The sequence below is a fragment of the Papio anubis genome, chromosome 17 (genome assembly GCF_008728515.1).
Source record: "Papio anubis isolate 15944 chromosome 17, Panubis1.0, whole genome shotgun sequence".
NCBI classification, from domain to species: Eukaryota; Metazoa; Chordata; class Mammalia; order Primates; family Cercopithecidae; genus Papio; species Papio anubis.
The window spans coordinates 66084544-66109884 of record NC_044992.1 but is presented as its reverse complement, the minus strand read 5'-3'; the positions used below and the strand labels follow the sequence as shown (position 1 = coordinate 66109884).

At 54.1% G+C, this 25341-nt stretch overlaps 1 protein-coding gene across 1 annotated transcript in view; it reads right to left on the bottom strand.

Annotated features, from left to right (window-relative positions):
• The window catches only part of TTYH2 (tweety family member 2), a 40740-nt gene that overhangs the window by 5534 nt on the left and 9865 nt on the right, over positions 1-25341 (bottom strand). The window contains 6 exon segments of the mRNA XM_031657741.1: positions 79-148; positions 5396-5468; positions 5976-6071; positions 11088-11158; positions 11160-11309; positions 17562-17673. Coding sequence (XP_031513601.1) covers positions 79-148; positions 5396-5468; positions 5976-6071; positions 11088-11158; positions 11160-11309; positions 17562-17673 — 572 coding nt within the window.

Genomic DNA, 25341 nt, shown 5'->3' with positions numbered 1-25341 from the left:
GCAGGGCTGAAAGAGGTACGTAGGGGCACACAGTCTGGCCACCCATGCATCCGCAGCAGCGGCCTGAGAGTGTGTTACCTGTGCTGATCTGGCCCTCCGTGATGTTCAGGATGAAGGTGTCAGGAGCCACACAGAAGTCACTGGTGGCCTGAGTGAGGGAGAGAGGGACGGGGTGGAGGAAAGTCAGATACCAGGACATCGGGGTCCTGGGAGGAGCCAGGAGCCCATCACCCCAGCCCCTTCAGCTCCCTCCCAGGTGGCAAAGGACAGAGTCTGGAGCCAGCCTCCTGGGTTCAAACCTGGCTCTGCCCCTTCCTAGCACTGTTACCTTGGACAAGTTACTTATTCTTCCTGTGCCCCGGTTGCCTCATCTGTGACATGGAGATGATAATGCTATTCACCCACTGCATGTAAAGTGCTTGGAAAAGTGACTGGGGTGGAGAGCATGCTGTTACTCTTATTCCCAAATGCCTCTTCTGGGACAGACCCTTGGGGGCCACCATCCTGGGCCCCAGGGCAGCTGCAGGCTGTGTGTGTGGGAGTTCATTACACCATGGCCTCATCTGCTCATGTCTGTTTTACATTTTGTCTTGCTGTGATCAAGTCCTACAGGGACGGGTGGACAATCTATGAAGGCTCCCCCGAACTTTTTCTAAAGAACGAGGTTGGTGCTGAAGCATCTGTGAGCCTTGGGGGCAGGTCCTCACCTGCCAAGACACGGGGTGGGAAGGGCATGGAGCTGAGAGGCGGCTGCCACTTACGAGCTGGAGGGCCTGGCCCCACAGCATGGCCTGGCTAGGTGATTGCTAAGGCCCATGCAGCAGGGTGGGAGCAGACACAGGCCCCAGGAGAGGCGTCAGCAAGTACATGGCCTCTAAGCCAGGTGTACCGCAGATCTGGCCTGGGGTGCTCTGGGGACTGGAAAAACGGGGGGCCTCTGCCTTCTAGAGTAGCCAGGGAGAGCTCAAGTCCTCTGGCCTGTTCTTAGGGGCATCCCCCTCCTCTGGTGCATGCTCCCTGGGCAGGGGACCCCTCTGAGTGCCCTGCTCTGCCGGTGGCCCTGTCCTCCTTCAGGAACCACTGCCTCAGGGGTCACAATAGAGCATCACTCACTAACTTGTTAAGTTGATAGACATTTATGGAGTACTTCCTCAGTGCCGTGCAGGGTTCTAGCAACTACAGGTTAGTGCATCACAGCACTTATGGTCTAGGAAATGTGTGTATAGCGAGGGTGGGGAATAACATGCCCCTCTAGATACAGAGCTTCCTGAGAGCCCCATGTGCACACGCACACACACACGCACGCACGCATGCACTTAAGACCCTGGGAGAAATGCTTTATACACAAACCACTAGCATTCATAATACATCAACCTGGCCTATTATTACCTATCAGAGCTGTGGCGCCAGCAGGCCTGGTGGTGTGCCCCCGCCCCCTGGCTGGAGTGGCAGAGTGTGCAGCCAGGCCCAAGTGGAGGATGGGGAAGCCTTGGGAAAATAAAGAGCGAGGCCACCATCTCAGTTTGGGTCACCCCTGAGAAGTTTGGGAACCAAGAAAGGAGAGGGACCGAGGCCCCAGTCCAAGGCTCCACAGTGATGTGGTCCTCCTGCCTCCCTCCTCCCCCTCCCAGGCCAGGCCTGCTCTTCACACGCCCTGGCCACCCTGGAGCCTCCATCTCCTGGGATAGGTGCATAGGATGGTTTGGGGTGTGGGACTCAGCGAGGAGTCAACTCTCCCATTAATGAAGACAAACACCTGTGTGCATGTGCATGTACGTGTGTGATGCATATGCACTTGTGTGTATACGTGTTGATATGGTTTGGCTGTGTCCCCACCCAAATCTCATCTTGAATCCCCATGTGTTATGGGAGGGACTAGGTGGGAGGTAACTGAGTCATGGGGGCAAGTCTTTCTCACGCTGTTCTCGTGATAATGAGTAAGTCTCACAATACCTGATTTTTTTTTTTTTTTTTTTGAGACAGAGTCGCACTCTGTTGCCCAGGCTGGAGTGCAGTGGCGTGATCTCAGCTCACTGCAACCTCCGCCTCCTGGGTTCAAGCAATCCTCCTGCCTCAGTCTCCCGAATAGCTGAGATTACAGGCATGCACCACTATGCCTGGCTAATTTTGTATTTTTACTAGAGATGGGGTTCTGGCATGTTGGTCAGGCTGGTTGTGAACTCCCAACCTCAGGTGATCCACCCGCCTCGGCCTCCCAAAGTGCTGGGATTACAGGTGTGAGCCACCGCACCTGGCAGATCTGATGGTTTTAAAAATGGGAGTTTCCCTGCATAAGGCCTCTTTGCCTGCTGCCATCCATGTAGGACGTGACTTGCTCCTCCTTGCCTTCCACTATGATTATGAGGCTTCCCCAACCATGTGGAACTGTGAGTCCAATTAAACCTCTTTCTTTTGTAAATTGCCCAGTCTTGGGTATGTCTTTATCAGTAGCATGAAAATGGACTAATACACGTGTGCATTACTCATGCCATGGTGATGGGGATGGCAGGAGAGGGGACAGGAAGGAGGGCACTGAGCACAGTTGGGGCAGGTGGGAGAGGCTGCCCATTAACCAGCCCAGGCGATGGCTAAGCCTGCAGGCAGCTCCTAAGAATGGAGGTGTGGGTCTGAACGGCCGCCCCGTGACCCTAGCATGATGATGATGAATGCACAGGAAGCCAGTGGTGGCCACTGTTTATTGGACATGTTCTGTGTGCCTCCCAGGATTAACCCACTCATCTTTCCCTAGCAACAGCCCTTTGAGGTAAGTCCTGTTATTCTCTGTGTTCACCTAGGAGGAAACTGAGGCACAGAGAACTTCAGGAACCTTCCTGGGTTTCCACTGCTGGGAAGGGTTGAAGGGGGGATGTGAGCCCAGACAGAGTGGCTGCAGAGGCCACACTCCCACTCTCTGACTCAGGGGCAGGCCTGGCTGCCCCTTGGCTGGAGGAATTCCCCGGAGCGCTCTGTCCCCGGGCTCGGTGGCCAAAGCACTTGTGACAGCCCTTGCCTCCCTCCCTCACAGCTGAACCCACTTCCTCCCCCTTCCTTCTTCCAGGGCTTCCCAGCCTCTCTGCCTGCTCTAGTCCCTCACCCTAGACACCTCCTGACTCGCAGTGCTGACCACAAGGGGTAGCCCCAGGGCCTGGAAGCTCAGAGTTTGGCTGCTCAAGTCCTGCCGGCCCTCCTCTCCCACCTCACCCGGAGCAGATCTCCAGGGCAGCCCTCTGTCCTCATGGAGTCCTTTCTAGGGACAGAGAGGGGTGGGGTGGGGGGCGGAGAGGGGAGGGTTTGTCAGTCCTCTGGCCCCATGGCTGTCAAAACAGGCCTCAGAGAGCAGGGTGGCATTGGGAGGCCACACAAAAGCTCTCCACAATAACCCCGGGACAGCCGGCCACCCTCCCCGCCCTCCTGGCTCCTCCTCACCCGGCTTCCTATTAAAATGCAGCAGCATCTCCAGCCCGTCAAAAGCCCATTCAGCTCCACCGCCTGCTCCCCCTCTCACACACAAGGGCCTGACTAGAGGAATTAGGGAAATGGCCTTTCTCCCCAGCTCCCTGCATTCCAGGGCGCCCAGCTGGGAGATTAAATGGCCTCTGGTTTTTGAGAACACTGAAGCCTGGTGAGAGGGAGGAGCCCCCACTGGGAGGGGTGGCCACCACAGGGCAGCTCACAGCGGCAAGCTGGAAGCCACTGCTGCCTCCAGAAGGCAGAGGCTGCCCAGAAAGTGGGATGGGGCCCTGGAGGAGCTCGCCGTGTGCTCCCTGTGGCTTCCCTGTGCGTGCCCCTGGCCCCAGAGGAGAGGCTGCAGGCCAGGCAGCAGTGTCCCAGCTCCTGCATGCTTTCAAATGTGACTTGGGCCTTTTCTCTGCCATTCATTGGTCCGTGGTCACTGCACTGGGTGGCGGGGAGCAAAGACAGGACATGCCCTCTCTTCTCCCTTCTGCATAAGCCTCTGCCTGAGGTGCTAAGTCAGTGCCAGAGTCCCTGAGGGCACTGTGTCCCAGAGCTAGTGGCCAACCCCCAAGTCACTGGACAAGGTGTGAGCCACACACTTCTAGTAGATCTGATGTGGTTTTAAATGGGAGTTTCCCTGCATAAGGCCTCTGTGCCTGCTGCCATCTATGTAGGACATGACTTGCTCCTCCTTAGCTTCTACCATGATTATGAGGCTTCCCCAGCCATGTGGAACTGTGAGTCCAATTAAACCTCTTTCTTTTGTAAATTGTCCAGTCTTGGGTATGTCTTTATCAGCAGCATGAAAATGGACTAATACACGTGTGCATTACTCATGCCATGGTGATGGGGATGGCTTTAGGGAGCTTCTGGTACAAGCCACTCCCATCTTATCCCTATCAAGCCCCAGGTCTCTAGGGCAGAACAGATGCATGTCCCAGGGTTAGTCTGCGGACCTTTGAATCAGGGAAGGGTTCCTTGAATGCCCCTGGTAAACTGTGTTCTCTTCTATCACATGCACGTGCATGAACACACACACACACACAAACATACACAAACATACACTACAAACACACACGCAAACACACAAACACAAATATACACACACACAAACACACACACGCACACTAACACACACACAAACACACACACACACTGCACCTCCACTGTATCACAGTTATCTGCCTACAAGTCTTGCTTCCAAAGGCTGGAACTTTGTCAACAGCAACCAGCACGTCCTCTTGGCTTCCGCATCCCCAGGCGTCTTGTACCATCGAGTGCCACCCAGCAAACAATGTCAGCTGAGTGAATGAACAGCCTCATGCACACAGCTTAGCGCCAGTGTTAGGTCCATTAAAGATCATGTGGACCTGCATAGGAAACCCCCACCTTTTTCTTTTTTAAACCATTTTGAGGCATCACATCCAGAAACATACAGCACGTGTGCTTCAGACCGTAAGTCCTGGGACATTGGGGCGGAAGGCAAGTCGGACACCATTCTACAGTCCCAGGGCCTGGGGAGCTGGCAAAGCAGCAGCTTCTGATACGGGAGGGATTCCCTGGTCTGAGGCTCGGACCCCTACTCATTCTCAGGAGCCGGTCAGTTCTTCACACCTAGAGAGAAGCCCATGGTCATCCAGGCATGCCTAAGCCTAAGCATGTGTAAGCCTAAGCTGCGCCTGGGGCGACTCAGGGGGCTTCTCTGGAGTCTAAGCTATGGTGTCTTATCACAGCTCCTGACCCTGGGCAGGCCCCTTCCTTTCTCTGGGCCTGTTTCCCCATCTGTAACGAGAGGGGCCGGTTCAGATGACACAAGTCCCTTTGGTTCTGAGATTCTGGGATTCTAGGTTAGGAGCTGGGACCGGAAGCTGGCCCTGCTTGGAGACACACTGGAGTATCCTGGCAGACCACCCACCACCCACCCCGTCCCCCAACTCACCACTGCCGCAGCGGCATCAGCGGCCAAGGATGCCCAGCTGAGAAGCAGGCTCAGTGCTCCGCAGCACAGCATCCTAGGAGAGAGGCAGGCGACAAGGTTGGTAGGCGGGCTCCCCTTCCTCTCAGCCATCACCCCGCCCACCCTGCCCCCAGACCCTTGCAGTGGATCCAAAGGCAGCCTCAGTCCCTGCCCTGACGTGGGCCCTGCTCACTACTAGGAAAGAGCCACGGAGCCCAGGTCCTTGGGGCTAAAGAGACCCAGGCATGAGAGCACAGGCTAAGGGGGCAGCATCTGGCTAAGATGGCCGGAGGCTTTCATGCGTGGGCCCATGTTTCTTAGCCGCTCAACAGAGTCAGGCCCAGAGAAGGAGGAAAGCCTAGTGCTTGCTCGTTGGGTGACCAGATGGTGAGTTGGTGGCTGCTGTCTGTCTCCTCTGCTGAGTGCTGAGGACGGGGCAGAAGGTGGCCTCAGGCAGCCTGGCTGTTTTCCCACACTCCGGAGCTGGCCAGGCCCTCGTCTCTCTCTGATGATGGCATCCTGCCCAGCTCTTTGTCCCAGGTCCACGGGTAGGGATACTCACGAGGCCAGGAGACACTTGGAGCGCTTGGCCAGTCCCAGGCAGGCCATGAGGCAGATGACCAGGTCCAGGATAAAGAGCAGGAGGTAGGAGAGCCACCTGGGTAGACGGGCAGGGATGGTCAGGAGCAACAGGGTGGACCTCCTGACCTGCTGGCCACCTGGGAGGCCTGCGCAGCCGCCCCAGGACCCTGGACCCTTTACTACAACACACTGCCCAGAGCCAGCGAGCAACCAGCATGCGTGGGCTGAAGGCTCGGGAGCTGCACCCCCACTGCTGCCTGGACAGAGCTGTCACTTCCCACCCCCTGCCTTCACCTCCAGGCTGAGTGTCAAAACCAGCACTGTGCACTAGAACTTTCCCCAGTGGAGGAACTGTTCTAAATCCCTGCTGTGCAGCCTCCTTTGCCACTACCCACAGGTGGCTACCGAGAACTTGAAACATGGCTTGTGCAACTGAAGAAATACATTTTAAACTTTACTTAATTTTAATTAATTAAAATAGCCACACATGGCTGGGGCTACCACCCTGGACAGCACCACTCTGACGTGTCTTTCTGCAGCCTCCCAGCAGGCATCTCCTAGGACCCTGCTTCCCTTTGCTTCTAGAACTCTCAGACAGCATCAGACCAGCCAAGGCCTGATGTTTATAGCCACAGATCTAACACAGCCCCCTAACGTGCCTCTCTGACAAACACCCAGTCTGGCTCCCCAAGGCCTCCCATCTTGCCCCCTTGCTGGATGGGATCCATAACTTAAGACTTTTAGGTTCAGGCCAGGCACAGTGGCTCACGCCTGTAACCCCAGCACTTTGGGAGGCCAAGATGGGTGGATCACTTGAGGCCAGGAGTTCAAGACCAGCCTGGCCAACATGGTGAAACCCCATCTCTACAAAATATACAAAAATTAGCCAGTTGTGGTGGTGGGCGCCTGTAGCCCCAGCTACTCGGGAGGCTGCAGCAGGAGAATCACTTGAAACCAGGAGGCAGAGGTTGCAGTGAGCCGAGATCACGCCATTGCACTCCAGCCTGGGCAACAGAGTGAGACTCCATCTCAAAAATAACAACAACAAGAAGATTTGAGGTTCATTTTTTTTTTTTTTTTGAGGCCGGAGTCACCGCTTTGTCACCAGGCTGGAGTGCAGTGGCGGATCTCAGCTCACTGCCACGAAAAAACTCCATGCCTCCGGGTTACGCCATTCTCCTCAGCCTCCCGAGTAGCTGGGACTACAGGTGCCACCACCTCGCCAGTTAGTTTTTTGTATTTTTTTTTTTTAGTAGAGACGGGGTTTCACCGTGTTAGCCAGGATGGTCTCGATCTCCTGACCTCGTGATCCACCAGTCTCGGCCTCCGAAAGTGCTGGGATTACAGGCTTGAGCCACCGTGCCCGGCCTTTAGGTTCATTTTTAAGCAACATTTGTGCCAGGGACTGAGCTTGGCACCAGGGATACCCAGGTGAGTGGGCTCGTTTCTGACTATCAGAGAGCTCAGTGTGGAACCTGGGAGTCTGGGTCAGGGTACTGACAGCCCTGCAGACCTCTAGGCTCCTCCAAGCCCTTCATTCCTCTGGCCTTTTTGGCCCCAAGGCTGGGCTGATGGGGAAAGGCAGTTATACCCCAGCTGGGAGAGCTTGGTATGCTACTTCACCCCTTGGGACCTTGGTTTCCATATCTGTAAAGGGAGCTGGAACCCCTCATCTCACAGGGCCAGAGTAAGGATTAGGTGCTTGCTAAATATAAAGGTTGACGGGGCAAGGCAGTCCGGGACTTCAAAGGCCCTGCCCTCCTGCTTCTCCAGAGAACAGGCTGAAGAATCAAAGTACCTTAAGCCCAAGGGCACCGAGAAGACCCCAAAGTGCCCTTGTTCCTTTCGCTTCCACACAGGTCCCCAAGGTGGTCCTCACGAGGCCAGTGGTCTCCCCTGGCAGCCATGCCCCTTGCCCTGTGCTGGGCACCAGCAGGAGAGTGGACAGAGGAGGGCGGGTGCAGAGACAGGGCCTTCCCAGTCCCCAAAGAGGGAAGTATTTGGATCATTATTTCTCTTGCTGCAAGAGCCGAGTAAAGTCGCTGACTTCTCCTCTCCAGCAATGGTTTTCTGCTTCACTGACATCATAAAGGGGAAGGAGTTTGGAGCATGGGCAGGGAGTGCCCTGGAGCTGGCGGAAAGTGGCAAAGAGGCTCTAAGGGAGAGAGGGGAGGGAGCAAGCTGGAGGCCCCAGCAGCCACGGGAGGTTCTTCCTGACTCCCCAGATCGAGGCTTACTGCCAAGAGAAGGGGACTAATCAAAGTCCTTGTTTTTGCACAGAGCAGGGGGCAATGCACACCAGGAATGGAGCTGGGGACTTTGCGGAGTGGGCAGAGCCTGCTGCCACCAAGAAGCCAGTTTCCTTAGACTCAGCTCAGAGCTGGAAGGAACGTCGCAAACCATCTAGTGTTTGGATCACATTCTTATTTTCACACACACGCGTGCGCACACACACACGTGTTATAAAGACTGGGTCTCTCTGTGTTGTCCAGGCTGGTCTCAAACTCCTGGACTCAAGAGATCCTCCTGCCTCAGACTCCCAAAGTGCTGGGATCATAGGTGTGAGCTGGATCCCATTCTACAGATTGGAAGCCAAGGCCCCATGGTGGGGAGAGCCTGGCCCAGGAATTCCACGTTGTCTCCACCAAGCTTCCTGCAAGGGACACAGCCAGCCACAGGGCACCTCTCCAAATACCCAGTTCACGTTTCAAACTTAAAGATTTCTTCTCACCTCTCGCCTCCGCTCTGTAGAGCAGCAGGAAATCCAGTTAGGGGTGCTTCTAACCCACTCTCTGTGGCTGTGATTCAGTGTGTTTTCCCTGCCTCCACGCCTCATGTTGTCAGGGGTTCCTGGAAACATCTCCTCTAGGCGGGTGTGTTTTCCCAGAGGAGCCAGGCGAGGACTGGGGGATGTATTCCTAACCCAGAACTCGGCTCTGCCTGCCAGAGCCACTCCCACCCTGGCTGCCTCCTCCCTCAACCGTAGCCTCTCAAAGAGAGGAGCCCCTCGGCTTTTTATCTCCTCCAATACTTCGCCAGGCCTTGTATAAAAATGCTAGGAAATATTTGCTTCACTGCATAGTCATGCTCAAGGACTATCCCAAGAGCAAAGACGGGGGCCCTTCAAGGGAGGGCTTGTGTTCCAGAGCAGCTCAGGTAAGAGGAGGAGCCACAGATGGAAGCAAAGACATCATTGATGTTTAGGAGCCACAGGTGCCAACCTTGGACTAGACCTCTGCTTTTTTTTTTTTTTCTTTTGAGACAGAGTCTCACTCTATTGCACTGGCTGGAGGGCAGTGGCACAATCTTGGCTCACTGCAGCCTCCGCTTCCTGGGTTCAAGCGATTCTCCTGCCTCAGCCTCCCAAGTAGCTGGGACTACAGGCATGCGCCACCACGTCCAGCTAATTTTTGTATTTTTAGTAGAGATGAGGTTTCTCCATGTTGTCCAGGCTGGTCTCGAATTGCTGGCCTCAGATGATCTGCCTGCCTTGGCCTCGCAAAGTGCTGGGATTACAGCACCGTGCCCAGCCAAACCTCTTCTGCCTCAACCTGAATAAGGAGTGGGGAGTGGGGGATGGGCTCACAGGGGGTCCTATCAATCACCCATGCCGAAATAGCTGATGTGCAGTTGGCACCATCCTTCCACTATTTTAATAAAATCGCCTTAACAATAAGCCCCCTTTGATATGTAAATTCTGACTTAATTCCATCCGTGTCATTATCAAAATGCCCACATGAGGCTCTTAAACATACACAGTCCTCTGCTAGGTGCGCTCAGAGAAGAGTGAGGTCAAAAGGGATACCTTTGTACCCCTGCCCCTGCCTGACATAAGATTTCGAAGGCTCAGGCAATGAATGGCCCACGCATCAGGAGACTCATCAGATACCCCTGTTTTGGGGCCACAGGAGCAGGAGGTCACAGACAGTCCTTAGAGCTGGCAGTTTCCTTCTGTCCCCTGGGAGGGGGGCACTCTGCTGGGGAGCAGGACCAAGGTCCCTTCAATCCAGAGAATCCAGGACATGGCGGAGACGCAGGGGCTGGACGGGCTGGGGAGGCAAGGTGTGGGGAGGACCCCCAGAGCTGGGGACTTCATGAGCTCCCTCTGCTGAGGGATCTGCCACCTCCTATTTTTGGGAAGGGGAGAGGCCCCGGGACTCAGTCCAGCAGTGACCTCCTGGCATGGGGCTTTATGACACAAGGGAACACAAATCCAGAAAACAGGAGTAAGTTGTGCAACCCTGAGCTAAAGGCTCTGAATTTCCTCAATGGCTTGAAGAGGAGCCAACACATGGAGGGAGCCGGGAGGGATCCAAAGAACTGATACTCGCTCCTCATGACTCATTCTTCCACTCCCCGCGTGCCTCCTCCAGGCTAGGCCTGGGGCCCTGGGAGCACAAGCCCAGGCCACCATTCAGCCGGGAGCCCTCCAAAGGCTGGGGCTGCTGCCTCCTTCCTGCGCTCTCCCCAGAGCAACCTTCGCTGGACCCTGCACCTGGAGAGAGGCAGCAGGTCCCTGCTCTGCCGACTGTGTCCAGTGCCTCTGCCTGGGCCGGGGTTTGGCGAATGGGGAGGCAGGGGAGATGTAAACAAAGCCCCAGAGGTCAGATGACACGGCTATGAGTTTGTACACCTAAGTGAGGGTGGTGCCCCTCAGCCCCCATCACTCGTAAGTGAGGCTGGTCTGGGCACGGTGGCTCATGTCTGTAATCCCAGCACTTTGGGAGGCCGAGGCGGGTGGATCACTTGAGGCCAGGAGCTCGAGAGACCAGCTCCTGGCCAACATGGTGAAACTCTGTCTCTACTAAAAATACAAAAATTAGTCTGGCATGGTGGCACACACCTGTAGTCCCAGCTACTTGGGAGGGAGGCTGAGGCAAGAGAATCGCTTGAACCCGGGAGGCAGAGGTTGTAGTGAGCTGAGATTGCGCCACTTCACTCCAGCCTGGGTGACAGAGCAAGACTCTGTCTAAAAAAAAAAAAAAGACTTTCAGGTGGCCCTTCTCCAGCTGGAGCTCAACATGCAGGTTTCGATGAATGAAGCGGATGTAGCCCCTGCTGCCCCTCCCTCTGCCTCCCACCGGCCCCTCACCTGTAGTACTCTATGTAGCCAGTCTGGTCGGATAGCTTGGTCAGCTCCATGGTGACTTCCCTCCCGATGGAGCAGTCCTGAGAGCTGAACAACAGCACAGCTGCCATGCATCTGCTGTATGAACTGGGGTCTGCATGCTGTCGCCCGGGCAGCAAAGATCTCACTAAGCCGGGCCAGGTGCTGCTCTAGGTCCACCTTCATCTTCCGGGTAGTTCCGGAAACCTAGGGAGGAGCAGGGGGCAAAAGCCAGGGAGGTAAAGCTTCTGATTCTCATCCCGGAAGAGGTCTTTACAGGCAGCAGAAGGTGGCCTGGCCAGGTGTCAGTGCAGCTCCGCCTGTCATCCCAGCACTTTGGGAGGCTGAGGCAGGCGGATTGCTTGAACCCGGGAGTGTGAGACCAGCCTGGGCAACATAGTGAGACCCTGTTTCTACAAAAAAAAAAAACATAAAAATTAGCCAGGTGTGGTGGCATGTACCTGTAGTCCTAGCTACTTGGGAGGCTGAGGCAGGACGATTGCTCAGACCGGGGAGGCGGAGTCTGCAATGAGCCAAGATTGCACCATTGTACTCCAGCTTGGGCAACAAGAGTGAGACTCTGTCTCAAAAAAAAAAAAAAAAGGTGACCTGGCCTGCTCAGGCACGAATGAACACACCATGCTGCCCCAGCCCTGAAGATCTCGAGCCTGTGCCCCTGGACGGAAGGACTGAAGACAGAGGCTGCCACTACCCACCCAGCCCTCATGTCCCTCAAACCAGGGGGCAGTCCCTGAACTGGCCTTAACCAGGATCTGGGCTCCAAGAGACAGAATACTGGTGCCAGAGGAGCACACCACTGTGTGCTGGAGGCTGCTGCCAGGTCTAGCCTCTGGCGCTGGGAGTGTGGGCACATCCCTGCACTCTGGAGTCTCTGATGCATACTAAGCAGGGGCCTGCCATATGCCCACCAGTGACCTGCTGTAAAGGGCTGGAATAAACGTATGCATTCATTACTATACCTTACTATATTTAGAGAGAGACACCCACATGGAGAAACCAACAAAATAATCCATTATTCTTTGAAGATTCTCTTAAAACTTTCAACACTTAGGCTTACGAATTCTCTTTTAGAGAAACAGACTCTATGTTGCTACCTTGACCTTGTATCCCCACAACAGGATTGCTAACTGTTCCATAAGAGAAAGGCTTTGTTGTGGTAGCTAGCAACAACTTTTGCGTGTCCTGAGCGTAGTGAAGGCAGGACAATGGGACTTTGCAAAAACCAAAACAGCTGCGATCCCGTCTCTGACGAGCCTGGACATGAGGCAGGAGGAGGAAACCGGCGCCTTCTCCCTGTATTCACATCCTCCCCTGGACGTGTGTCCCGCTGGGTGGGCAGACAGGCTCCTGTCCCTTGGCTGAGCCCTAAGGGCCTGGGGTTGAGTGGACCCTAAAGGAAACATCTGCCAATGCAAAGACAGAAATAGAAAGTTGATGGCTGGCCATCCAGTTGAAAACATTATTTATTTATTTTTAAAGGTGCTGCTCCTTGCAGAGCAGGGCTACCCTATAGGCAGTGTTCCAGAGTAGCCTGTCCATCCATTTCTTCCTTTCTTTCTTTCGTTCCTTCCTTCCTTCCTTTGTTTGTTTTTTGAGATGGAGTATCACTCTCTCACCCAGGCTGGAGTGCAGTGGTGCGATCTCGGCTCACTGCATCCTCTGCCTCTTGGGTTCAAGCGATTCTCCTGCCTCAGCCTCCCTTCCAAGTAGCTAGGACTACAGGCGTGCACCACCATGTGCAGCTAACTTTTGTATTTTTAGTGGAGACAGAGTTTCACCATGTTGGCCAGGCTGGTCTCTTGAGCTCCTGGCCTCAAGTAATCCACCCACCTCAGCCTCCCAAAGTGCTGGGATCACAGGCATGAGCCACCACGCCCGGCCATGTCCCTCCATTTCTAATGGTCCAAGTGGTCGACCCTGACTGGCTTTTGAAGAGCACAGGCAGGCTCGTACTGGTTAGCGGGGCTTTCCCACAGCCCAGACCCAGGGTGCCTGCAGAGCCCCGGGGCGCAGCTCAGCAGCCTGAAGCACACCCTTGCTGGCAGCGAGGGGAGAAAGCGCTTTGTTGTTCTGAAACTGTCATGCTAAACCAAGAAGCACAACGGGCCGGGACAGGGGCAGTGTGCACTAATCCACATTCGGCAGCCTTCAGCTCCCACAGGTCTGGGAGATAAAAACAGAGAAGAAGAGGCAGAAACTTCCCACAGTGAGATCAGCGGGCTGATGAGATTCCCGCACTCTTGGAGGCAAACGGTGTTCTCTGTGTTACTGGGACTTCACGTCAACTGTGTGGCCTTTTACATCTGCGCTACGCTGGGAGTTCCTGGTTCCAGAAAAGAGAATGGCTCCCTTTGTTTCATTTTGTTTTCTTTTTCAGTGTCAGCGGCTTGTTCCGTTTTCTGGCTTATGCTTGGTTCTTACGAGCTGGTTAAGGACTAAGAGATACCAGTGTACAGAGACACTCTACCCTGTACAGATTCAACAGCCCCGTAGCACAGGGGAAAAAGACCTCATACCGTAAAAGTACATTCAGTAACTAAATGTCATGCTAGTACACTTGGCTGTTCAATTTAATAAGATAAATGTACAACCACTTTGGAACCACTGATAACAAATGGCACTATTGTCAAAGAATAGTGCCATTCTGAACAAACCCAGTAATAGGTGACATTTCTATATTTCTATATTATATCAAACAAACTTCAGAGCAAAGAGCTGTTAAAAATTGTCTGTAAACTTTTTCTGTAAGGCCACTTGTTTTCTCCTTCACAGTTCTACATTTTTAACTTCTCCATTTCTTAAACTCCTCCTCGGGGGACAGGGGAAGAAGGCAATATTTGTATTTGTCATGCCTTCTCTTTTCCTGATATTTTCCCACAGGAGACAACACTAAAAAATTGTTTTTGAGATGGGGTCTCGCTATGCTGCCCAGGCTGTTCTTGAACTCCTAGGCTCAAAAGATCCTAAAATTTTAAAAAATAAGAATGACAGCAGTGACCGACTTACAACTCCCCACCACTTCTCCATACCATCCCCAATTCCTTAAGGTTCGGGACATAGCACTCCCCCCAGGCACAGGTGGGATGACCCAGAGATGGAATCAGGCTCTCTCTCATGGGAAGCTCTGGGAACAGGAGGGACAGGCCAGCTTTCCAGGCTGGGCAGAGTTAGGGACGAGCTACAGGTGGCGGAGACCATGGTCTAGAGGAAAGAGCAGTTCTCAAGTGTGGTCCTGGGACCAGGGGCATAAGATGCACCCCCTGGGAACTCACTCACAAACGCAAAAGCACTCAGCCTGCCCCAGGCCCACTGAATCAGAAGCTCCGGGTGTGGGGCCCTGCAATCAGTGTTTACCAACCCTTCCAGGTGATTCTGATGCAAGCTCAAGTATGAAAACCTCTGGGAGGGAGGACTCTCCCGCACTCAGTGAGCTTATCAGGAAAGGTGGATGGGCCAGGTCAGTGGAGGTAAGGGGCTAAGACCAGAAGGCCTGGGTTCTGGCTTCTGCTCCGAAACATACATATTTTCAATCTCGGGCCAGCAATGCAACCTCCCTGTGCCTCAGTTTCTTCACCTGAGGGCTGCCCATCAGCCTGCTGCGGGCTCACATGAGGGAGCCTGGAGGGGCCATGCTGGCTACCAGGTACAGGAAGTTTTGGTATCCTGAAATGACGCCTCTCTACTCCCCCAGACTGGGGCGTGCAGCCCTCCCAGGACCGCCTGATCCCTGGACCACCGCCCCTACCCACCAAGGCACAGGTGTCCCTCTAGTTGGACACGCATAGGTGTGGGGCTTCCAGTCTAGGAAAGGGGGACTTGGGGCAGGGCCCACCCCACTCTGTGGGTGCATCCCTAGAGGGCCTCTTGTTGGCCACTCACCTGCATGATCTGGGCTCTGGCAAGGCCCAGGTTCAGGTCCTGCCTGACTTGCCCACGAGTCCCCCACCTGCCTCTGCCGCCCACAGCGTCCCGGATCCCAGCCTCCCGTTGACCCCAAGGTGATTACAGTAATTACTCTAATAGCACTCAGAATCACAGTCATACAGCTGAGCGTACTTGGTAGTCTACCGGCACTTTCACTGACATTATTTCACTAATGTCATTTACCTGATATCTGGACTTCCCCCTTGGATCTGGGAAGTCTTTTAGATCTGCTGCCTCCCCTGGAGCCCCGAGGACTAGTGTGCTGGGTGTCTACCCTGAGGACCAAACCAGCCTCACAGGTCCTAGCAAGGACCCAGGTGCCGCCTTTCCACCTGGAGGCAGCAGCTACATCTGGGCCCTAGGGGTTCATGCCAGAGGGGGAGGTGGCCACCCGCAGGCTGAAGGCAGCTATGGGCTGGCTGGACCAGTGTGAAGCCCCGGGACTCCTGGCCTCACTTCTCGGTAACAATGGCGACGATGAGGGGCTGATCTCCAGAGATACAGAACCTGTCCCTCTGGGGACACGGGGGATTTCAGAGAGTGGGGCTTGCTGTGAAATGTCCAAACCTGGCCCCGGAGCACCATCAGGCCGTGGCGTGGAAGGCCCCAGCATGGGGCTTGTTCCCAGCTCCCCTCCCTGGCGGCTCTCATCCTGCGGGACAGGGACTTCTAGGACTTGACATTTTCCCATAAGGGAGTTCGGGAGTTTCTCTAAACCCGTGAAGGTCATGGCCCTGGGGCCTTCCTGGGCTGGGCAGGGCAGGGGATTTTGCGCACAGGGCCAGGTTCCTCCTCCAGCGATCCTAGTGCTGGTGGGTGAAGACGAGGCAGGAAGCAGGATGGCAGGGAGGGGCAGAGAGAGCCTAGAGGGCAGTGACCATGGGACCCTTCCCCCCACGGCCTGGGGCAAGGGTGGGTGCCCAGAGGGAGAGTTCTCCCCAGCCAGGCCAGGTGACACCTCTGCCTCCCAGGCCGGAGCTGGCTGTCACTCAGTTCCTCCATCCCAGCCGCCCCAGCTCACCACGCAAGGCTGTTCCAGACTAGCATCTACACACTGGGAATCAGCCCTCAGCTATGGGGATGGGTTCCAGTGGACACGGGTGGCCGAATGAACTCTGCAAAGGACCAGGGCCCCTCGTCTGGTAGCCACCCTCAGCCCCTTTCTGGAGGCCAGGGCCTCCTCCCACAATTGACTTGGGCACGGAGGAGCAGCACGGCTGTCTCTTTAAGGTGACACCCCCGATCCCCCTTGTTGACTGAGGGATTAAAGCCTTAGAGGAGCTTAAAGGAGCAGGAGGGGGGCAAATGGGGTCCAATCCTCTTCTGGAGGATGCTGGGGCAGTGGCCAAATTCTCCTGTTTGGGCTGGATTTTGTGGCAGAGGCTGCTCGGGTAAGCAGCTGAAAAGGCCTGGTGCTTAGAGTGAGAATGACGTGTGTGGGGGCCAAGGTCAAAATGTGGGAAAACTCCAATTCCAGGCAGGTGGGGTAGAAAAGGCAGAGGCAGTTTTCAGGGAACCAAGTCCTCAGATGTCCACCCTCATCGTGCTCCTCCCTGGGCCATGTCTCCGGCAGAGGGGTGGCAGCCCCCGCAAAAGGCTCGTGTGTATCAAGCAGCCTCTGCCACAAAATCCAGCCCTGGCTTAGCAGAGTAACCTTCCCCTTCTCCTAAGAGTCTGACACCTCCTCTGGCCAGGCCAGGCCAGCGCATCCTTCACTGTGAGCCCCCACCTGGAGTCACCGCCTGGAAGCCAGAGCCCCAAAGAGCTGGGGCAGGTCTCCAGCACCCACGCCATGGGGCTCTTCAATTGTGTGTGTGTGTGTGTGTTTTTTTAAATTTTTGAGATGGAGTCTCATTCTGGTGCCCAGGCTGGAGTGTGATGGTGTGATCTTGGCTCACTGCAACCTCCGCCTCCCAGGTTCAAGTGATCCTCCTGCCTCAGCCTCCCGGGTAGCTAGAGCCACACCACCACTGGCTAATTTTTGTATTTTTGGTACAGACAGGGTTTTGCCATGTTGCCCAGGCTGGTCTCAAACTCCTGAGCTCCACATGCCTTGGCCTCCCTCAAAGTGCTGGGATGACAGGAGTGAGCCACCACGCTCAGCCCCCAGTTGTTTCTGAAGACAGTTTTTTCCTCTTGGCATCTCCTGGACCCCACAATACTTAATATGCAGCACTTAAAATGAACACAAAAAATGCAATGGGGCTGATTTTCCACATTCAAGGCCTCCTCTGACACATCAGAAAGTGCTGAGCTTGCCGGAAAATGGGGTTTGATCCCACAGCTGCCTCCTTTGGTCCTCACCCCCATCCCTGCCACCCCTCTGGGCTTGGGGCGCACAGCTGCCCATTTGCCTCAGCAGAGGCAGCTGCAGCGCAGGCAGGGGTCAGCCCTCGGGCACCACACCCCCTCCGTGTGCAGCTGAGCCAGCTGGGATCTGACGGGGGCCCTTGCTCTGACCACACTGACCTTGTGGGCTGTGCCTGTACCCGGCCAGCTGCCCGGGAGCCTTACCAGAGCATCGATCCCAGAGAAGGTGTGGTTGGCATCTTCCAAGGAGTACATCAGCTGGTATACCCCATCGTTGGTCTCGCTGTTTCCATAGAAACCAACGCCCACTGCAGCACTACAAGCAAGATCCCAAACAGAGGTTAGAGGTGATACACAGAGGAGAATGTTTGTTTATATTAAAAAATAAGCTTAGGGCTGGGTGCAGTGGCTCATGCCTGTAATCCCAGCTACTCAGGAGGTTGAGGCATAGAATTGCTTGAACCCAGGAGGTGGAGGTTGCAGTGAGCCAAGATCGCGCCACTGCACTCCCTCCTGGGTGACAGAGCTAGACTGTCTCCAAACAAAACAAAACAAAACAAAACAAACCTTGTTTTTAGAGCAGTTTTAGGTTCACAGCAAAATTAAGTGGAAAGTAGAGAGTTCCCATATATCTGCTGCCCCCCACATGCACAGCCTCCTACTCTACTCCAATATCCTGCGGCAGAGTGGCACGTCCGTTACAAGCGATAAGCCCAGATGGACACACCGTCGTCACCCAGAGCCCACAGCTTCCAGTAGGGTTTCTTCTCAGCGTTGCACATTCTATAGGTTTGGACATATGGATAAAGACATGCGTTGGCCGGGTGCAGTGACTCGCGCCTGTGATCCCAACACTTGGGGAGGCTGAGGCGGGTGGATCGCTTGAGCTCAGGAGTTGGAGACCAGCCTGCGCAACATAGTGACAACCTACCTCTGCAAAAAATTTAAAAAAATGAAAAAATGATGTGTCCACCGTTACCATATCATACAGGGTAGTTTCACTGCCCTAAAATTCCTCTGTGCTCTGCCCATTAAGTCCCCCCTCCCCTGTAATCCCTTTATTTTTATTTTTTTGAGATGGAGTTTTGCTCTGTTGCCCAGGCTGGAGTGCAATGGCGTGATCTCAGCTCACTGCAACCTCTGCCTCCTGGGTTTAAGCGATTCTTCTGCCTCAGCCTCCTGAGTAGCTGGGACTACAGGCACGTGCCACCACGCCCAGCTAATTTTTTGTATTTTTAGTAAAGTCGGGGTTTCACCATGTCGGCCAGGCTGGTCTCAAACTCCTGACTTCAGGTGATCCCCACCCCACCCCACCGCGATGCCCCGTCGGCCTCCCAAAGTGCTGGGATTACAGGCGTGAGCCACTGCACCTGGCCTTAATCCTTAGTTTTCCCTTTTCCAGAGTGTCATAGAGTTGAAATGATACAGTGTGGAACATTTTCAGATTGGCTTCTTTCACTTAGTAATATGGATTTAGGATTCCTCTGTGACTTCTTCTGGCTTGATAACTCATTTTTTTCAGTGCTGAATAATATGTCATCATCCAGATGGACCACAATTTATCCATTCACCTATTAAAGATATCTTCGTTGCTTCCAAGTTCTGGCAATTCTGAATACAGCTGCTATAAACATGTATGGAGAGCAGGTTTTTGACTATAGCTGAGGATCTCTTTCCTGGGGGCTGTGTTGAGTAGGCAGATGACAACTCACATTCTGGCAGGTGGGGCTGGGGGTGGGGAGGTGAAGGTTCAGGGTCCCTGGCAAGCTGGCTCTACAGGACATTTTATTCGGGCAATAGGAAAATACTGTCCTCCAGTCCTGCGACTCCAAAAGGTGGGAGACTGTAGCCAGCCCTAGGGATGCTGATGCAGTAGGTCTGAGGAGGGCCCAGGTACCTGCACTTTTACCAGCCCCCAGGGGATTCTGACACAGGTGGGCCTGGGAAGCGCTGAGGTCTACTGAGATCACACACTCAGTGCTGACCTTGGGTCTCTCTTGACACCTCCAGGGATTGTGGACCCCCTCGACATCCTCCACCCTTTCCCCCAACATCCCCAGGCCACCCATGTGACAGTCTATTCTTCCACTGTGAAGTCTCAGCTTATAGAATGTTCCTTCTTCTACTGAGCTGACACCTGCCTCCTTAAGCCACTCATCCCCTGGATCTTTGTTTGTCTTCTAGGACAGCCTGGAAGAAGTTTCCAATTCTGCGTGGCGCCCCATCAGACAGCTGAACCTGGCTTCTTCATAACCCGCTCACCTCATGCTCTCCAAGTGGGACAGGTGTCCTGCTTGGGGCTAAGGTCTCCAGACCCTTGCCCATGCCATCACTGTCCTCTAGATGATTGGTTAATGTCACTCTTAAATGTGGCCTGAGTGGGTCACTCAAGTCCAGGTTGTTCATCAGTTCTGAGCGCAGTGGGGCTCATGTCTTAGGTCCTCCACTTCCCGGGGCACTGAGCTGAACTTGCGCCCACCCTGGTTCCCCCTCCACTCCCCACTCCGCTCCCCCTCTGCCAATCTTGTGGTCTACAAACAGCCCCTGAATTTCTTCCCAAGAATTGCTGTTAAGCCCAGTCTCTCCTCCTTCCTATAGTGTTGTATTGATTTTTGTTTTGTTTTAACCAAAAGCAGAACTTTATCCCTGTGAAATCTCATCTAGTTGGTTTTAGTCCAACATTCCAGCATGAACAAATCATTTCAAATCTTGACTCTTGTCATCCATCATATTCCATCTGACCCGCACCACTTGAGACCATCTGAAGACTGATTAAGCAGCCTCCTGAGTTTTCATCCAAAATGCTCATTTGGTTTGGGGTGGGGGGATGTGAATGTACACGTCCACACTTATATTTGTTCTTTTGTTCTTTAAACAAGACTGGATCTAGGATGGAACCCCCTGGAGGGCTGTGATAGAAACCTCCAGCCGGGCGCAGTGGCTCACGCCTGTAATCCCAATCCCAGCACTTTGGGAGGCCGAGGCGGGTGGGTCACCTGAGCTCAGGAGTTGAGACCAGCCTGGCCAACGTGGTGAAACCTCGTCTCTACTAAAAATACAAAAATTAGCTGGGCGTGGTGGCACGTGCCTATAATCGCAGCTACTCGGGAGACTGAGGCAGGAGAATGGCTAGAACCCAGGAGGAGGAGGTTGCAGGGAGCAAAGATTGCACCATTTCACTCTAGCTTGGGCGACAGAGCAAACTCCATCTCAAAAAAAGAAAAAAGGAAAAAAAGAAACCTCCCTCCAGGGCGCCCTCGACTCCTAATTCAGTGTTTTTCAGGATGTGGTCCTCGGACCACAGGAATAGAATCACCTGGGGAGCCAGTTAAGTGCGGATAAGCAGCCCAGCCCATTCCATCAGTGTGGTCTGGGAATGTGCCTTTTAAAATGAGGTTCCTGCATCATCCAAGATGGGGGGCGGGAGACATTAAAAAAAATGAGGTTCCTGCATGAATCACGTGTCTCTGTCTCTCTCTCTCACACACCCCCTCTGCAGTTTAGAAATCCACTGCATTAAGTCAATATTCATCAGATTCAGCCAGAGTTGTGTAACTAGCTTTGAACCCAGTCAAATGCACCATCATGCAAAATGCAACCCGTTTTTTCCACAGTATCCACACAGAGGTGAGGAGCTTCACCGAGCGCTCAGCTGAGATATTCATACATTACATGAATTGTCTTTCCATGATCCTCCAATTTGTAACTTTATTTAAAAGAAAATGAACCAATTGTATTGTGCTCTGAGAAGCCCTTTTGTCGACTCCTTGTGTTCATCCTTTTCTAGCTCTCTGAGCCAGGATTTAGTGTTTTCCGGGGATTCAATATGAAGCCAGGGCTTTCCCAACCTTCTCATTCTCTCAGGCCCTGTGGGTTTATCAGTGATGGCCCAGGAGGGGCTGTGAAATTACGCCTCATCTTTGGGGATCAGAAATCACCTTGGGGCTCAAGCCTGTAATCCCAGCACTTTGGGAGGTTGAGGCGGGTGGATCACCTGAGATCAGGAGTTCGAGACCAGCCTGGCCAACAAGGCGAAACCCTGTCTCTACTAAAAATACAAAAATTAACCGGGCATGGTGGTGAGTGCCTGTAATCCCAGCTACTCGGGAGGCTGAGGCAGGAGAATCTCTTGAACCTGGGAGGCAGAGGTTGCAGTGAGCTGAGATCGCATCACTGCACTCCAGCCTAGGCGACAGAATGAGACTCCATCTCAAAAAAAAAAAGAAAAAAGAAATCGCCTTGGCTGTTTAATGAGGGTCTCCTGGTCCCTCCTGGGGTCATTGGTCCCGCCTGGGCCATGGGAAAAACTGTTCTGCTTGACAAGAATAAGTGAGTTGGTGGTGTTGCCTTCCCCCGGTGTGTTCACACCACTCTTTCCCCAATATAAAATCACTACCCTCCCCCTAAAATAGAGGAGCACTAAGAGGTGTATCCTCGTATCCCTTTTGCTTTTTCAGGAACCCCTTGTTGGTCTTCTGTGGATTCAATCCCCCACTTTCAGGTGGAACCACATCAGCAGAGCTCATCTATCCTCCCACCTCAGTCCCCCAGCCTTTACCTCCATCCCTTCTGCTGCTGTCCCGACTCTCCTTCCTGCCCCTCCCATAACTCACCAATCTGGCTGTTCCTGTGTCCCAGTGGACGCAGCTCCAATGAAGGTGACCAATGACCCCCCTGCCACTACACCTGAGGGCTTTCCCCAACCCCCCTCCCACACGCAGTCGTCAGCTTGGGTCCTCTTCCCGGAACACGCCGCCCCGTGACTCCTGTGCCCTTGTGGCACTCCCGGCCCTTCCTGGTGGGACACTCTTTCCTGGTCTCCTTCACAGGCACCTTTTGCGTCCCGGCCATGAAACACTGTGCTTCCTCCAGGCTTGGCCCCAGCCCCCTTCTCACTCTGTGCTTCCTACAGCAGGCCACCTGTGTGTGCGACTTCCACACTGGCCACGCTCATGACCCCGGCTTTATAACTCCAACTCTGCTTGGATGTTTCAAAGGCACCTTAAACTCAATCTGTGTACAACCAAACTGTGACCGTCTGCTGCTCTTCCGGATCCCCGCCAATGTCCCGTGCCTTGGAGGATGGCACCGCCACCCCATCTTGGGGCTTAAGCCAGAAACCTGCAGATCAACTTCAGCAGCTCCTCCCCGAACCTCCCTGGCCGACTCTTCCTCTGTGCACTCCCCTCTGGTCACTGCCCACGCGTGGGTGTAAGCCCGCCGCTCTCCAACTGGGCCTCCCTGATGGCCTGAGTTTCACTCTTGCCCACGTCTATGCGACCCTCTGCCTGGACCTGTCCCTCCTCTGTCCCCTGCCCTGTTCTCCATCACAGGGGGCTGATCCCTCACACTGAATGTCTCCGGCTCCCCTGCCAGCTGGCTTCTGCTGATGGAGGTGCTGGTAGGAGACTGGAGGTGGTGGTAAGGCAGCCAGGGCCCTGCTCCCCTCGTTCTGCAGCCGCTGATAGGCAGGCTGTGTGGCTCCACTTCGCTGGTGACATAGCCTCTCCCTCTGTCCCTCTGACCTGCAGGTGGTGGTGGCTCCTGCTGTTGCTAATCCCAGGGTCGCTCACTGCCCTCATTAGGCCTCTGAGCTCTTCAGTGGCCCGGCGGCCATTTCTTCGCATTCAAGTCCCGCTGTTCCGAATACTCCCTCCGGCCTTGCTTCCATTCAATCCGAGTTATCCGGTGACCCCACCTCTTTGCAGAGCCCCTGCAGTGGCTCCCCTGACTCTTAGAATAAAGACCCCAACCCCTGACAAAGCCTATGAGTTGTTCCATGGTTTGGATCCCATCTTCCCCGTGTCTTCCGACCCCGTGACACTCTCCCCATCCCACTGTCACTCACTGCTCACCCCGACCCTCGGCAGTGCCCTCAACCCCCTCATCTGCTCCCTCTGCTTTGGCCACATTGGCTTCCTTTAGCCCCATGCTTGCTCCCGCCTCAGGGCCTTTGCACATTTCTCTTCCCTCTGCCTGGAGGTGTCTCCGCCTCCCCTGCCCCGACCTTTGCCAAGTTAATGCCTTCTCATCCTATGGGTTTGGGTGCCCTTGTCACCCAGCAACGCCTGGACTCAGGTGGGCCATCCACTTCTATGCCTGCTCCTTTCCTTCAGAGCTCTCTTCTTAGTTTTTTGGTTTTTCTTTTCTTTCCTTTTTTCTTTTTTTTTTTTTTGAGACAGAGTCTGTCACCCAGGCTAGAATGCAGTGGTGCAATCTCAGCTCACTGCAACCTCCATCTCCCAGGTTCAAGCAATTCTCCTGCCTTAGCCTCCCAAGTAGCTGGGGTTACAGGCACTCGCCACCACGCCCGGCTAATTTTGTATTTTTAGTAGAGATTGAGTTTCACCATGTTGGTCAGGCTGGTCTCAAACTCCTGACCTCAAGTGATCCACCCACCTTGGCCTAACAAAGTGCTGGGATTATAGGCATGAGCCACCGCGCCCGGCCCTCTCTCCTTAGTTGTAATGATTCAAAGCAAACTGGTGCACAGTTCTCAGCCTCTGCTGACAGATCATGAAAGCAGACTTGGTGCCTGTTTTCTTACTGCTGGTGCCCTCTTGCCTAGTACAAGTAACGCCCAGAATGTTGTGGGACGGATCCTGCCATGCACATTCCTTCCACTTTGAGATTCCCCTACACTGCTGATAATCCTTCCTTATTGGAAGAATGGACTCCTCATGCCATTTTTACCGTTCCAAAGTATTCTTCAAAAACAAGTTTGTCGTGTGTGTATCTGTGTGTGTGCGTAAGAGACAGGGTCTCACGTCACCCAGGCTAGAGTGTGGGAGAGCGATCACAGCTCACTGTAGCCTCCGCCTCCTGGGCTCATCATCCTCCTGCCTCAGTCGGGACTACAAGCATGCATTGCCAAGCCTGGCTCATTTTTGTAGAGGTGAGGTCTTACCACATTGCCCAAAGTGATCTCGAACTCCTGAGCTCAGGTGATCCACCTGCCTCAGCCTCCCAAAGTGCTGGGATTACAGGCGTGAGCCACTGCCCGGCCATGCAGGAGGATTTTTAACACCACAGTCGCTTCTCAAAGCTCTTCCAGTCTACTGGGAACCACACTCGTCTGTGACCTCTCGGCCTGTCCAGAACTCTGTCCTCTGAGTTTCTTATATATATATTTCAGCCCCAGCCATGTATTGCAGCAGCCTTGATCCCCTTCCTTGTGCTTAGAGCTTTGTCTGCCCCACAAGGCTGCTTTAGCGTCTCGCCTGCGTTTTGGCTTAGGTGAGCCTCACACTACAGGCAGGACGAGATCAAGAACATCTTCCAACAGAGAAGAAAATCGCAGTGGCAAGATGAGCTGCGTGGGTATGAAAGCCCAGGCATCCTCACCCCCAGGCTGACCAGGACCTGCCTGGCTGCCAGCCTGCTGCTGGGTAGTGGGAGACTCTACTCTTTGGGGTGACGACACCCAAGAAGCATCTCTGTGTGGACACTAGAGGCTTTTGGAAAAGCCTCTATAGATTTAAAAACAAGAAAAATGCAACAACTCCTGAAAACAGCCAGTATGCCTGTGGACGCTGGCTGGGGTGGAGTGGCTAGGCAGTGTGGTGGGCTGGGTACGGACTCCTGCTATGGGAATTATAAATCCTCACTTTAAGGCCCAGCATGGTGGCTCATGCCTGTAATCCCAGTGTTTTGGGAGGCTGAGTGGGGAGCAACATCTGAAGTCAGAAGTTGAAGACCAGCCTGAGCAACATAGTCTCAGCCCAGGTGTGGTGGCTCACGCCTGTAATCCCAGCACTTTTGGAGGCTGAGGTAGGTGGATCACTTGAGCTCAGGAGTTTGAGATCAGTCTGGGAAACATGATGAAACCCTGTCTCTACCAAAAACAAACAAACAAACAAACAAACAAACAAACACAAAAAACCCAGGCATGGTGGTGTGCAACTGTAGTCCCAGCTACTTGGGAGGCTGAGGTGGGAGGATTGCTTGAGCCTAAGAGTTTGAGGCTGCAGTGAGCTGTGATCGC